General features: G+C 37.7%; 1 protein-coding gene and 1 pseudogene across 1 annotated transcript; both read left to right on the plus strand.

The window, feature by feature from the left end:
• The first annotated feature begins 382 nt into the window (after positions 1–382).
• LOC122057082 lies at positions 383–1,715 on the plus strand (annotated as a pseudogene).
• Positions 1,716–12,099: 10,384 nt separating this feature from the next.
• Positions 12,100–13,618, plus strand: LOC122058371 (E3 ubiquitin-protein ligase PUB23-like). Its single transcript, XM_042621031.1, has one exon. It carries the CDS (start codon positions 12,267–12,269, stop codon positions 13,488–13,490), a length of 1,224 nt encoding a protein of 407 aa, XP_042476965.1. The 5' UTR covers positions 12,100–12,266; the 3' UTR covers positions 13,491–13,618.
• Positions 13,619–15,240: the final 1,622 nt, after the last annotated feature.

Below are 15,240 nucleotides of genomic sequence, written 5' to 3' on the forward strand. Positions count from 1 at the left end.
TCGATCTCGTACAATTTCGTGAAATACCATCTTTAGGGGATGACACGTGTATTGATACTAATGCAATGGTCCAAATCTGGTACAACTAATAAAACCTTAAATCAGTGAAGAGTCATTTAAATCAGATCTGGATCATTGCATTGATATCAATACACGTGTCAGCCTTGAAGGTGGTATTTCACGGAATTGTATGAGATCATAGTTGCAGACGATTTTTTTCCCATCTTTTGACTTTCTCCTTTTGAATCTCTCTCTCTCTCTCTCTCTCTCTCTCATATAAGAGAAGGTCTAAGCTTCACAACTTCGATCAAAGACTCAAAGTACCCAACAGTTCTTCGCCTTTCTGGGTTTTCTCTCAATGTTATTTTGACATCTTGTTTGTTTTCAATTATATTTTCGTGTATGCTACTCTCCAGATCTCTCTTGAGATCTTGAGCTTCTCTTTTCTTCCACAGCTTTTCTGGGTTTTGATTAGTTAAGTTAAAGATGGAAGAAGTCGATGTTCCATCCTATTTTCTCTGCCCAATCTCTCTGGAAATCATGAGAGATCCGGTGACTGTATCCTCCGGAATAACCTACGATCGGGAGTCCATAGAGAGATGTGTATTTTCAGGGAAGAACAAAAACACTAGTCCATGCCCAGTCACGAAACAACCCTTGTCGTCAGATACGGATCTGACCCCAAACCACACTCTCCGACGATTGATCCAAGCATGGTCCACTCTCAATGCTTCCAAAGGCATCGAACGAACCCCAACACCAAAGCCTCCGGTCGATAAAGCCCAAATCCTTAAACTCCTCAATGAGGGTAAGGCCCTTCAACATCAGATGAGATGCCTCCAAAGTCTCAGATCCATCGCCAATGAAAGCGAAAGGAACCGAAGATGTTTGGAATCTGCAGGAGCAGTTGAGTTCTTGGCTTCAATTTTAGCTAACGATGATGAAGGCACGAGTGGTACTAGATCCAGTGATGAAGAAGCTCTCTACATTCTTTATTGTCTCCAGATCACAGAGGCTGGCCTCAAGAAACTTATCATCAGTAGATCAAATGGTGAGGACTTCATTGAGGCCTTGATGCGGGTCTTGCAACATGGGACCTACCAATCTCGTGCTTAAGCTGCATTGCTTCTGAAATCCATGTTCGAGCTTTGTGATCCGATTTATCTAATGAACTTGAGAGTGGAACACTTTGTTCAGATAGTGAACGTTTTGCGTGACCAGATCTCGCAACAGGCATCTAAGGCTTCATTCAGATCATGGTTGAGATCTGTCAATGGCGTCGAAACAGGATCAAAGCCGTGGAAGCTGGTGCGGTTTCGGTGTTAATTGAGATACTCCTAAAGACAACAAAGAAGAGAGATTCTGAGATGTTGTTGGTGGTATTGGATCAGTTATGTGTGGTTGCAGAAGGGAGAGCTGAGTTATTAAGGCATGGAGCTGGAATTGCTGTGGTGTCCAAGAAGATACTTAGGGTTTCAAATGTGGCAACTGATAGAGGAGTGAGGATATTGTCTTCGATGTCGAGATTCTTTGGGACTTCATGTGTTGTTCAGGAGATGCTACAAGTTGGGGTTGTTTCCAAGTTGTGTTTGGTGCTTCAGATGGGCTGTAGCCTCAAGACCAAGGAGAAGGCCAAGGAGATGCTTAAGTTGCATTCTAGGGTTTGGAAAAACTCTTCTTGTGTCCCTGTCCATGTAATCTCTTCTTATCCATAAGCTGAGAGTAGTTAGTTTTGTATACATAATTGGATAAAAGAAATACATCTGCATGAAATTTTGTGTCCATCCGGCACAAAAGTAATTTCCATTAAAGAGAAACGTTTTTGCTTCTTCTTTTAGCAAGTTTTAATTTATGGTTCAGACTTTCTGGTTTAGTTCAAACAATGAGATGTAGTATATATCTGTTAATTGATAGCATTGAACCATATTAAAAAGAATACTAATGGGGTGACAAACAACCAACAAGAAGGATACATCAAAAACAAAACCAAGGAGGGGAGAATACAATCAACAAAAATGGGGGAACATCCAAACTAGGGTGGAGAAACAGGAGAGAGGTCCCAAGCCAAGGCTACATGCCTATCTCTAATCGGGTCAGGACTCAGGACTAACAGTACATTTGTGAAGGATTTTGTTTCTAATCTCAAAATAAATCTCTCTCCAAACTTGCTCAATTGTACATGATGAGGTAGTCCATCTCCTTTTATTTCTCTCCTACTAGATGTGATGAATCATTGTACTAAAAGACAACTTCCCAAGAATATCAGAAGAAGACTTGCCCTTAAAAGCTTTTGAAATCCACCTCCATTCTCTGTTAAAAAGAAGGATCGTTGCTGCCCAGGTTACAAATAAGTAATTGCAACCCTGGTAGCAGAAGGAAATAGAATACCAGGGGCAAGTTTGAAAATACGCTCCTATGGTGAAATTTTTCACCCCTACCCCTAAGATAGTAGGGGTTGCAAGAACTTAGCTACAACCCAGGCAACAGCCAAGTTTTTTTCCACCTCTTGGAGCAAGCCAATATTTCGAAAGAATACCACCCCAGACCGACTTGAAAAAGGTGCAGGAGAACAAAAGAACTAGAGAATTCCTCAAAAACCATCAGACTATTCCACCATTTGGCTCAATGGTTGAACCTGAAAGAGTCTTTAACAACCGATGTTCAACTATTTCCATTATAGGTCCAATGTTCCAAGTGACTGAAATTTAATTAATATATAGTATGATATGATAGGTGGCATTTTTCTATAGTAGGGTATTTTGATAACTCGTATAGTATGACATTGTAATCATATATATCTTGATGAGAATATTCATATGGTATTAATCTTGAATATTATATTTTGGAAAAAAAAATTTTGTGGGGGTGTGGCCCCAGCGCCCAGACACGTGAAGGGTGAAATGATCAATCTGCCACCTATGAAATGAAAAATAACACCTTTATTGATGCTTCTTTGTACACTCTCATTAGTCCACGCACAAGCAGAGGGGCTATAGGGTCCATAATCCCCCACAAAAAAAAGAATTCGCCTATATTTTATAAGTGCTCTCAGCAAGTACATAGCTTTGATAAATAAATAAATAAAACTCCCTTTTGTATTTATAATGCTTGTGATGATAGGATAAAGATTTGAATATTTGAACTACAATATAGTTTACAACCGACAGGGACAAGAGACAATGTCCAGCTTAGAGTTTCTTCAACTCCTTGAGTTTGAATTGGTCGACTTATCATCCTGTGATGGAAATGATTTCAGTAGTTGTTATTCTATTTTCTACAACAGTTTTGGTGGGATATCCTTTTCAAATGCACTACAATCCACTCTCACCACCTGCCATGAGCCATTGGTCAGATCCTTCGAGTTATCTATTGACTGGTTACCTGAATTTAAACTTTTCTCAAGCCCATATCATCCAAAAAATGAGAGATTAATGTAAGGATTATTATATATATTGGGGGAGATAGACCAATTGAACTATGACATACTAGTATTAGTTCAAAATTACAATGGATGGTGATATACATGAAATCAATCCATTAATGGGTAATCGACACATGTTAGGAGACTAAGCTAAAATAAGATTAGGTTAAAACCATCACATTCGATTGGGACTTGTCGCCACACAACAGACTAGGACTCTTCGTAAAAGTAATTTTCAATGAGGATAAAGATGTTTACCATTCATTGGGATTAGGGTTATATCACTCTCCACCGTCATATTACAAAATTTTTAGTCATACATTTTTTACCATTGTAACACAATATGTCAGTTATTTATAGGACACACCCAAATCTTATGTATTTTAAAATTTTTAAGTTTGTTATTGGATGAAAATGAAATTCGACAATTCTATCATTGTACATAGAGCATTTGAGAAAGTTTCAGTCTCCACATGTTTCTTAGCTGTTGAGGATCCTAGCTTGATTATCTGAAATCATCCCTGGAGTAGAATACCAAAAGTCCATCCTGATTCTGTTTTCAAAATATTAGTAGTATCAATACAAACTAGGATAGGTTTAGTTCAAGAAAGGAAGAGATGGGCATCTTCCAAATATGCTTTCTGGATCATCTATAATGGAGTAGACAAAATCATCAAAATTAATAGATGGGAGCAATTTAAGATCTGTGATCCATTGATTTACATTGTGCATAATAGATTCAGGGTTGGAGTTAAATCTTTTTGGCAATAATTCTATTTCTATGCGACCATAAGAAATAGTCTGTTATTGCAAACACCTTGAAACACCAAGTTAGATCAGATTTGGATAAGTGGGAATGAAATAAGATCTGCTTCACAACATCCATTAAAATTTGCACATTAAAACATTTACGACATAGACTTAATGGACCTGCAGCCTAAATTATCAGCAAACTCACAAGAAATAAATAGATGAAAAATAGTTTTATTATCATGATCACAAAAAAATGCTTGATTTGTCAATTTCCAACTATTTTCCAAAGATATCTCTTACCGATATTCCTTATGTGTTCTCGAAAGAAAAATCTTGAATTTTGGATGGATACTAAGTTTCCATAAAAATTTCCACCAATAAAAGGGGGAGAGAAAGAGTATCATTTTTCTCATGTCTCACCTATTTTGAAGGAGAAGAATTAGTTAAGAATTTAGATGCGAAACAGGTAGAGTAACTACCATCTTTCAAGAGAGTACACCACCAAGGCACCATTTGACAAAGTTTCATTTCTGTCGTTTCTGCATTAAGTTTCATTTCTGTCGTTTCGGCATTTTCTTGTTCCCAGAAACGGAGAAACAGCCTAAAAATCATTTGATAAAGGGCCCGTTTGATAACATTTTTGCTGTTTATGTTTTAAGAAATGGCAGAAACATAAATTTTCATTTCTATAAATAAAAATGGAATTGAAGGTATTTGACAAGTCATGTTTCTGGAAGTCGATAGTAACCAGTGAAAGAATGGCCACGAGTCATTTACAGAAATGGCGAACTTGTTTCGCCTGGGTCATTTCTTGAACCATAAATAGGTAGAAATTTCTATTTCTATTTCTAAAAACAAGTGAAACGAAACAATTTTATTGAATGCTTTTTATTCCGTTTCTACCGTTTCTGGACACAAAAAATGCAGAAACGCGTTTCTTGAAACGTTATCAAATGGGCCCAAAGTTGTTCCATTTCACTCATTTCTAGAAACATAAATCAAAATTTATACATATTTACAATTCTAGAAACGACTTTGACGAAACACGTCGGACTTGTTTCGTCGTTTCTAAAAATGAATTTGAGAGAAGAAAAATGTTGTTGAGCCCGATAAATCTCTCAACTATTTAAACCTAAAAAGAGGCAACCAAACACTCTCTCTCTTTTGGGCATCTGATGATACAATTGGGTTTTTTAGTGGCATTATGTCTGTAAAAAAACATTTCGAGAAACAGGTTTATCAAACACCAAAAAATCCATTTTTGTTCCAAAAACATGAAAAGTCGTTCCTGCTGTTTCTAGACACAGAAACAACAGAAACTTTATCAAATGGTGCCCAAGTATGGGGTTGAGGAGAAAAGGGAATCTTTAATCATCTCTGATAATATTACTGACATTGATAGAAGCCAAATGACCCACATTCCAGTAGTAATTAGTGATAAGAGAATCAATAATAAAGTTGAGATGCATCAAGGGGTTCAACAAAGGAATCTGAAATGAGGGAAAAGTTGAAACCCAAGGATCAAACCAAAAGAAAACGGTTTGAATTTTAAGCGAACTATTTTTTGGGGGAGGGGATAATCTAAATCATACTGTTCGAAATCCATGAACCATGTTTTTCAAGATCATGGGATCAAAGATTGAAATGTAAGAAAAATATTTGGCTCTCATGATTTTAACTCAAAAAGACTCAGTTTCATTAACAGTTTCCAACCGAGTTTCTTAAGGAGTGCCTTGTTTTGAGTGACAATTCCTATTAACCCAACTCATCTAACATCAACTATTTTGCCCTAGGGCTCCATATAATTAATTGCATGATTGAGTCTTGGTACTAGTACAAGGTCTCAATTATCCTGAGTCTTCTTTGGCATGTCCTTCACTCTCACTCCATCTGATTTTCTCTCTCGAAAAATTCTAAAAAGGAAGTTTCTCTCTCTAACTCGTGTCTTGAATTTTTTTTTTAACATTCAACTTCAAGTTTTGAATCACACGCAGCCATGCATCTGAGAGCGGATCATCTGCTTGTACGAGTAGTTTAAATCATCTGCTCATACGGTAAATAGGTGCCATGTGTCCAACCTCTTTACGGAGATGACCTTCCATTATTTTTGTTATTCAAAATTTTAAATCTTTTTTTTATTTTCCCTATTTTTGAAGAATTTGAAATTATTCAATTTTATTAAAATTTTTTATCTCCTCTATTTGTGTGGAGTTTCAAATCGTGAATATCTTTCACGTCTCTCTCTCTCTCTCTCTCTCTCTCTCTCTCTCTCTCTCTCTCTCTCTCTCTCTCTCTCATTAAGATTCTCGACCATCACTTTGTTGATCATGTGTGAGTACATGTATGACTGAAAACCATTACAAGCATGGGTATAGTAATCGAACTCATCAATCCATCTGAGTATAGGAGATTGACAGTAAATTCCCCTAATAAATCCCTTCCAATATTTTCTTCCTTAATGATTTTATTGGATTCGTTCTGCAACTTCAATTTTAAGTTTCTGGATATGCCTTTGTACATCCATCAAACATATATTTGTGGCTAGAAATAAGCGTACTTTAGCTAATTTTTCTCTCAAATTGAAAACGAAGAAAACGATACTTCAGTTACTAAAACAGGTTTAAAAGTGGAGAAAAACAAAGAGGAGAGAGAGACGTGGAGGATACTACTCCATTTGAGATTTTTGGAGATAAAATTGAAAAGGAAAATATATATATATATATATATATATAATGAAAATTGGTAATAGTTAATCTTAAGAGATTGTTTTTCTAACGTTCAATTCCAATTAAAGTGGGACAAATGAGGGGAGATGGGTTGATGAGTCCGATTACTATAATATTGCTCGTAATGATTTTCAGTCACATATGATTAACAAAGTGATGATTGGGATATATATAAAAAGATGAGGAAGATATCCACGATTTGAATCTCCCCACAAATAGAGGAGATAAAAAAGGTAAATAAAATCTGAATAAGTTCAATTCCTCAAAAATAGGGAAAATAAAAAAGATTGAAATTTTGAGTAAAAGAATTAATGGGAGGTTACCTCCGTAAGGAGGTTGGACACATGGCACCTATTTACCGTACGGGCAGTTTGAATCATCTGCTTGTACGAGCAGATGATCCGCTCTCCATGCATCTTCTATTTTGTGGAGTCCTTGCTCTTTCCTTGACTGTGTTGTTGCCCTTATTTGGGACCTCACAGTCTCACAGTCTCACACACACACACCCACGCTTTCCTTCATCCTTGCTGGTTCAAAAGGAGTCTTAATTGTTAAAGACTACACTGACGTTTCTTCTGAAACGCATGTGGTTTTAACTGGGTAAAAGTATAATGCAAGTATCCAACGCAATCGCAAAGGCCAGGCTTCCACTTTCAAAGATAATGACTCTGTTTGGATGGAAGGGAAACTATCATTCTTAGAATAGAATTCTATCCACTTGTGTGTCTCTTCGTATAGGTAGGCATGAGAAGACAGTGTTGTCCCCCATCTAGATGTCTCTGTATTCTTTTCCATTGGCTGTTGTGGAAACGGACAAGGATGTCTTGCCTTTTTTGTAATTATAACCCCAATGTGACTATACTAGTAACTCTAAATCATTTGAATATAATTGGATATGAGATTTCACTTTGCTTTGTATCCAAAACACTTTGCTATAAAATTAAAAATAAAAATTACATGTATCATTATTAAATATTAAATATCGTAAGCAAATTAAGTAATTTATACAATCATATGGGGTAATTAATGATTATAAAGTTTCGTCTTCAAGTTTGAAAATTTCAGTTCTATTCCTGTTAAATTTTCCTTGCAACTAAACATAGCCTATGAGAGTGAAATACACATTGGAATTGAATTGAATCATTTAAATCGAAACCACTAAATTGCTGATTAATCAGGGACCGATCCTGATTTCCCTCATTTTGAATTGGAATATTCAAGCCAAAATTCCCTGAATAGGTCAGTTTCAGGAAAAAGAATACAAAATAAAAAAAATACTACGATTCTTGGGACCGATTCCAATTCGACCTGAATAAGAATATATCAGAAAATTGAGAATTATAATACAAGAACATAGGGAGAGGGTTCCGTAGTGTGACTTCTACGCTTCAATGCTTCAATTTTTTTATTTTTTTTTTTAATAGATAAGGCTCTGGTAGAGTTGAACTTATGACCTCTTAATTGTGTGGTGTTGGTCTTTGCCAATTAGTTCCTTAGGGTTGATTCATATTTAATTATTCGTTTTTTTATTGTGGTTAGAATTTTTTTTCCTTAATAGTATTTAATACCTGTCTATAAAAAATACCCAGCTATTCTCATCATTCATTTTCGTGCTGAATCTATTAAATGATTTGTCTGTTAAATGTGTACTCGAAACACCAGCAAAATCAAACTGATACAGGTAAACCGTTTAACTGGTAGGAACCATTTATTAATCAGTTCAATTTGGGATATCTAAACCATTTAATAAATGGTTCAATTATGATTTCTACCTTTAATACCTTAAAACATAATTAGAAGAAAACCAATTAATCGGAACAGAACTAATTAATACCCTTATAAGGTGCCCTCTTACTCTTATATTTGGTCTATGAATGGCATACACCCTGCCTAGCTCCATGCCCTCTCTGCTCATAACATGCAAGAGAATGGATAAAAGCAATGGGGGAATTTGTTGTTATCTGACGCTTTCTAGAGAATTTTCTAATAATTTCAATAAACATAGGTCCCCAAAGACTAAGCTTGATCATGAACATAGATTGGATTAAAGCAATGCAAGGGCAGAAGGGTATCCAAACTTCATGGACTCTAACAAGGTCTCTAATAGAACAAGTCAGCAATCCACATCATCCACCATGATAAGGGATGACCTGGACAACCAATCTCCATAACAACTCCATCCTTGCTTAGGACTCTCATCCACACTTACGTATTGCAAACTCTCGTCTACACCTACATATTGTAAACAAACTCAATCTTGTGTAACTGATTATGCAGTTAAAAATACAAGGGAACTCACATGAGATAATGTGAGAAAACCCATTCTACAGTTACTCTTTCATGGTATCAGAACCAACATGGGATTCTCGCTAAGCACGTCTTTTTCTCTACCATGGCATCTTCATCTGCCGTTCCCGTCTCCTCATCCACCATAGCTCTCTCGCCTCCCTCATCTCAATCTACCAATGCTCCATCCACCATCTCTACTCCATTTGCCTTAGGAAATATCTCCCACATTCTTCATATTAAACTTGACCGGTCCAAATACCTCTGCCCCTACCTAACTATCTCCTCTTCTTTAACCCAATCCATTGATAACTCTGCGTTCACTACATGGCAACATCAAGACCAGCTTATACTTTGCTGTATTCTTTCCCCTCTCACAGAATCTGTGTTCTCCAATATTGTTGGCTTAGACACATCCAATGCTGTCTGGCGCAAAGTTGAGAAGTTATATGCCCATAATCTAAAGCCTAGTTCATGCCGCTCAAATTTCAGTTGCGTTCTCTCAAGAGAGGTTCTCTTGCCATGGCCGACTATGTTCAAAAGGCCAAAACATTGGCTGACCAACTTGCTGCTGCTGCTGCGAACCCCGTCTCAGATAACCAATTTGTCCTCAATATTCTCAATGGACTTGGCCCTGAGTATGTTGCCTTTGTCTCCTCGGTCACTTCTCGTTCGATCCGATTGCCCTTGATGAATTGCTCAGTCTCCTCTTTAATCAAGAAGTCTTACTCCAAAGTCATCTTACTGAAGCACAGTCGGACACCTCTATCACTGCTAACATTGCTGCCCATTCCTCTGCTTATACTAATCAGCAGACCTCTCGCCGTGGAAAAGGCACTCGACGAGGTCACGGGAAAGGTTATGGTTGTTCATCCTCTCAATTGTAGGACAATCGGCCTCATATTACCTGTCAGGTATGCAATCGACAAGGACACTCTACCATTCAATGTTATAATCGCTTCAATCCGGCTGCTAACCTGCTGGTCCGCCCCAGGGAAAAAAATCGTCTGCAATTCAGATCTGGTACAATTCCGTGAAATACCACCTTCAGGGGGTGACATGTGTATTGATACCAATGCAATTGTCCATATCTGATTTAAATGACTCTTCACTGATTTAAGGTTTTATTAGTTGTACCAGATATGGACCATTGCATTGGTATCAATACACGTGTCACCCCCTGATTATGGTATTTCACGGAATTGTACCAGATTGGAATTCAACCCCCACCCCAGACTCACCTGGCTCATGCTCCACCAAATGCCACGTATGCTGCCCCACGGCCCTCTTCTCCACAACAGCCTGCCGGCTTCTATGATGCTCCATCTTTGGCGCCTAACCCCTATTGGTATCCCGACTCTGGGTCTACACACCATTTGACATCTAATATGGCTAATCTGAGCACTCGATCAGATTATACTAGTTTTGATCAAGTCCGCATCGCTAATGGTTTAGGTTTGACTATCATGCAGATTGGATCTTCCAAACTGTATACACCTTGTTCTTCATTTCATCTTCTCCATATTTATCATGTTCCCCATATCAAGAAGAACCTGCTTTCACTATCCCAGTTTATTCGTGATAATGATGTGGTATTTGAATTTCCTCCCACTTTCTGTTGTATTAAGGATCGATTCTCAGGGAATGTCCTGCTCCAAGGCCAGAATAAGGGTGGTTTATATCAGCTTCAGGATGTCCACACTCCACACCACAAATACCGTTTCTCCTCCATCCATTCGTACTCCCATTTGCTTGCGTCGGTGAACGTGCCTAGGGGGCATGTGCCTAGGGTGTGGAGGCAAGGGGAGATGCCAGAGTGGAACAACAGGAGTAAATTGTTGCTTAAGGGGATGGGAGACTAGGGTAATTTAAATATCTAAAATAATGATCAAGAAGAGAAAGAGAGGTGAAAATTTTCTTTTATGAAAAAAATAAAAACATGTTTAGAATACAAGAATTTGAGTAAATATAAGATATGTTTTCTTTCACTTGTCTGTCTTAAATTTGTCTTTTTTTGGTTGAATTATCTCAAAGTACTGTTATGTTCAAATTCCATGGACATGTGCTTCATGACCTCAGTATTAATTTAACCATAATTTGACATTATCACGGTACTTTATGAATTGTATGAAACCTCAACCCTATTTACTTAGAAAAAACCAAGATGACTGATGACTAACACCATTGCACCAAACGAAAAGGATTTTTACCAAAAAATAATAATAATAACCAACGCCATACGTACTTTTTTTTTTTTTTTCTTGGGGTAGAAGCACCATACGTACTTGAAAGGACATTATTTTACTCCATCTACACAATTAATATCATATGTGCCAAATTGGATTTTTTCCTTATCATTCTGGAAGACAGTCATACTTCATCTTATAATACATATATATAAAAGGCTGTCAGGATTCCCAGATCCGACCGGGATTCTTAGAATATTCTATTTTAACCCTAAACAGACGAAATGAAAGGGAGCTGGACCGGGAATCGGATGGTCAAAAAGGGACTAAACCATCAATCCAAGACTGAGCAAAATTACAAAATAAAAGGATTTCTTTTGTCAAGATAAGAATAGACACTTTGAGCAGCCTCTAAGAAAAGCACCAGAATTCAACGTTGAAAACATGGGTGCAAAAAGAAAAAAAAGCAAGTATAAGTTTGAGAGAGAAAATCAATACGAGCTGGAGAGAAACACTCTTCCCACACGTAAAGTGAGATGCTGTACCTGTGCGGATGTACCAAGACCCAAATAAAAAGAAAAAAATAAAAAATAAGCATGAAGAAAGATACCATCTTTTGACTTTCTCCTTTTGAATCTCTCTCTCTCTCTCTCTCTCTCTCTCTCTCTCTCTCGCATATAAAAGAAGGTCTAAGCTTCACAACTTCGATCAAAGACTCAAAGTACCCAACAGTTCTTCGCCTTTCTGGGTTTTCTCTCAATGTTATTTTGACATCTGGGTTTCTGTTTGTTTTCAATTATATTTTCGTGTATGCTACTCTCCAGATCTCTCTTGAGATCTTGAGCTTCTCTTTTCTTCCACAGCTTTTCTGAGTTTTGATTAGTCAAGTTAAAGATGGAAGAAGTCGATGTTCCATCCTATTTTCTCTGCCCAATCTCTCTGGAAATCATGAGAGATCCGGTGACTGTATCCTCCGGAATAACCTACGATCGGGAGTCCATAGAGAGATGTATATTTTCAGGGAAGAACAAAAACACTAGTCCATGCCCAGTCACGAAACAACCCTTGTCGTCAGATACGGATCTGACCCCAAACCACACTCTCCGACGATTGATCCAAGCATGGTGCACTCTCAATGCATCCAAAGGCATCGAACCAATCCCAACACCAAAGCCTCCGGTCGATAAAGCCCAAATCCTTAAACTCATCAATGAGGGTAAGGCCCTTCAACATCAGATGAGATGCCTCCAAAGTCTCAGATCCATCGCCAATGAAAGCGAAAGGAACCGAAGATGTTTGGAATCTGCAGGAGCAGTTGAGTTCTTGGCTTCAATTGTAGCCAACGAGAGCTCAATAGGTACTAGATCCAGTGATGAAGAAGCTCTCTACATTCTTTATTGTCTCCAGATCTCAGAGGCTGGCCTCAAGAAACTTATCATCAGTAGATCAAATGGTGAGGACTTCACTGAGGCCTTGATGCGGGTCTTGCAACGTGGGGACTACCAATCTCGTGCTTATGCTGCATTGCTTCTGAAATCCATGTTCGAGGTTTGTGATCCCATTTATCTAATGAACTTGAGAGTGGAACACTTTGTTCAGATCGTGAACGTTTTGCGTGACCAGATCTCACAACAGGCATCTAAAGCTTCATTACAGATCATGGTTGAGCTCTGTCAATGGCGTCGAAACAGGATCAAAGCCGTGGAAGCTGGTGCAGTTTCGGTGTTAATTGAGATACTCCTAGAGACAACAGAGAAAAGAGATTCTGAGATGTTGTTGGTGGTGTTGGATCAGTTATGTGGGGTTGCAGAAGGGAGAGCTGAGTTATTAAGGCATGGAGCTGGAATTGCTGTGGTGTCCAAGAAGATACTTAGGGTTTCAAATGTGGCAACTGATAGAGGAGTGAGGATATTGTCTTCGATGTCGAGGTTCTCTGGGACTTCATGTGTTGTTCTGGAGATGCTACAAGTTGGGGTTGTTTCCAAGTTGTGTTTGGTGCTTCAAATGGACTGTAGCCTCAAGACCAAGGAGAAGGCCAAGGAGATGCTTAAGTTGCATTCCAGGGTTTGGAAAAACTCTTCTTGTGTCCCTGTCCATGTACTCTCTTCCTATCCATAAGGTTAGAGTAGTTAGTTTTGTATATATAATTGGATAAAAGAAATACTATATGGGCGTGAAATTTTTGTATCCATCCAGCACAAAAGTAATTTCCATTAAAGAGAAACGTTTAGTTTTTCTTTTAGCAAGTTTCAATTTATGTTTCAGACTTTCTGGTTTAGTTGAAACAATGTGATGTATATATCTGTTAATTGATAGCATTGAACCCTATTACAAAGAAGGGCAATCTTGTCCTCAACCGTCGTTGAGATAAAATGGTATCCTAACCAGTGATCAGGATGTTAGCCTCAACGGCTACTCAAAGACGTAGGCCTCAACAAAGAATACTAAGGTGGAGAAACAAGAGAGAGGTCCCAAGCCAAGGCTAGATGCCTATTTCAAATAGAGTCAGGACTATGACTAACAGTCCACTTTGAAGGATTTTGTTTCTAATCTCAAAATAAATCTCTCCAAACTTGCTCAATTGTACATGAGGAGGTAGTCCATCTCCTTTTATTTCTCTCTCACTAGATGTGATGAATCATTGTACTAAAAAACAACTTACCAAGGATATCATAAGAAGACTTGCGGTTAAAAGCTTTTGAAATCCACCTCAATTTTCTGTCAAAAAGAAGGATAATTCTAGGAAAAAAATTTTGTTGCTGCCCGGGTTGCAACTAAGTAGCTGCAACCCCTAGTAACAGCCAAGGAAATAGAATCCTGGGTGCAGGTTTGAAAATACCCTCATAAGGTGAAATTTTTCACCCCTACCCCTAAGTACCTGCAACCCAGGCAGCAGCCAAGTTTCGTTCCACCTCTTGGAGCAAGCCAACATTTTGAAAGAATACCACCCCAGACTGACCTAGAAAAGGTATAGGAGAAAAAAAGAACTGGAGAATTCCTCATAAACCATCAGACTATTCCACCATTTTGGTCAATGGTTGAACCTGAAAGAGTCTTTAACAACTGATGTTCAACTATTTCCATTGTAGGGCCAATGTTCCAGGTGATTGAAATTTAATTAATATAAAGTATGATATGATAGGTGGCATTTTTCTATAGTAGTGTATTTTGATAACTCGTATAGTATGACATTGTAATCATATATCTCTTGATGAGAATATTCATATGGTATTGATCTTGAATATTATATTTTTTGGGGAAAAAAAAATTGGTGGAGGTGTGGCCCTAGCGCCCAAACATATGAAGGGTGAAATAATCAATATGCCCCCTACGAAATGAAAAATAACTCATTTATTGATGCTTCCTTTTACACTTCCATTAGCCCATGCACAAGCAGATGGAGGAGCTATAGGATCCATAGTCCCCCCACAAGAAAGAATTCGCCTATATTTTATAAGTGCTCTTAGCAAGTACATTGCTTTGATAAGAAAAAAAAAAAAAATCCCTTTTGTATTTATAATGCTTGTGATGATAGGATAAAAATTTGAATATTTGAACTACAATGTAGTTTACAAGCGATAGGGACAAGAGACAATGCCCAGCTTAGAGTTTGTTCAACTCTTTGAGTTTGAATTGGTAGACTTCTCATCCTGTGATGGAAATGATTTCAGTAGTTGTTATTCTATTATCTACAATAGTTTTGGTAGGATATCCTTTTCAAATTCACTACAATCCACTCTCACCACCTGCCATGAGCCATTGGTCAGATCCTTCGAGTTGTCAGTTGACTGATAACCTTAATTTAAAATTTTCTCAAGCCCATATCCTCCAAAATATTAGAGATTAATGTGAGGATTATTATATATAT

The sequence above is a fragment of the Macadamia integrifolia genome, chromosome 12 (genome assembly GCF_013358625.1).
Source record: "Macadamia integrifolia cultivar HAES 741 chromosome 12, SCU_Mint_v3, whole genome shotgun sequence".
In the NCBI taxonomy this organism is placed as follows: domain Eukaryota; kingdom Viridiplantae; phylum Streptophyta; class Magnoliopsida; order Proteales; family Proteaceae; genus Macadamia; species Macadamia integrifolia.

Coding starts and splice junctions, on each gene's coding strand:
- LOC122058371 (XM_042621031.1), top strand. CDS start 12,267: ATGGAAGAAGTCGATGTTCCATCCTATTTTCTCTGCCCAATCTCTCTG.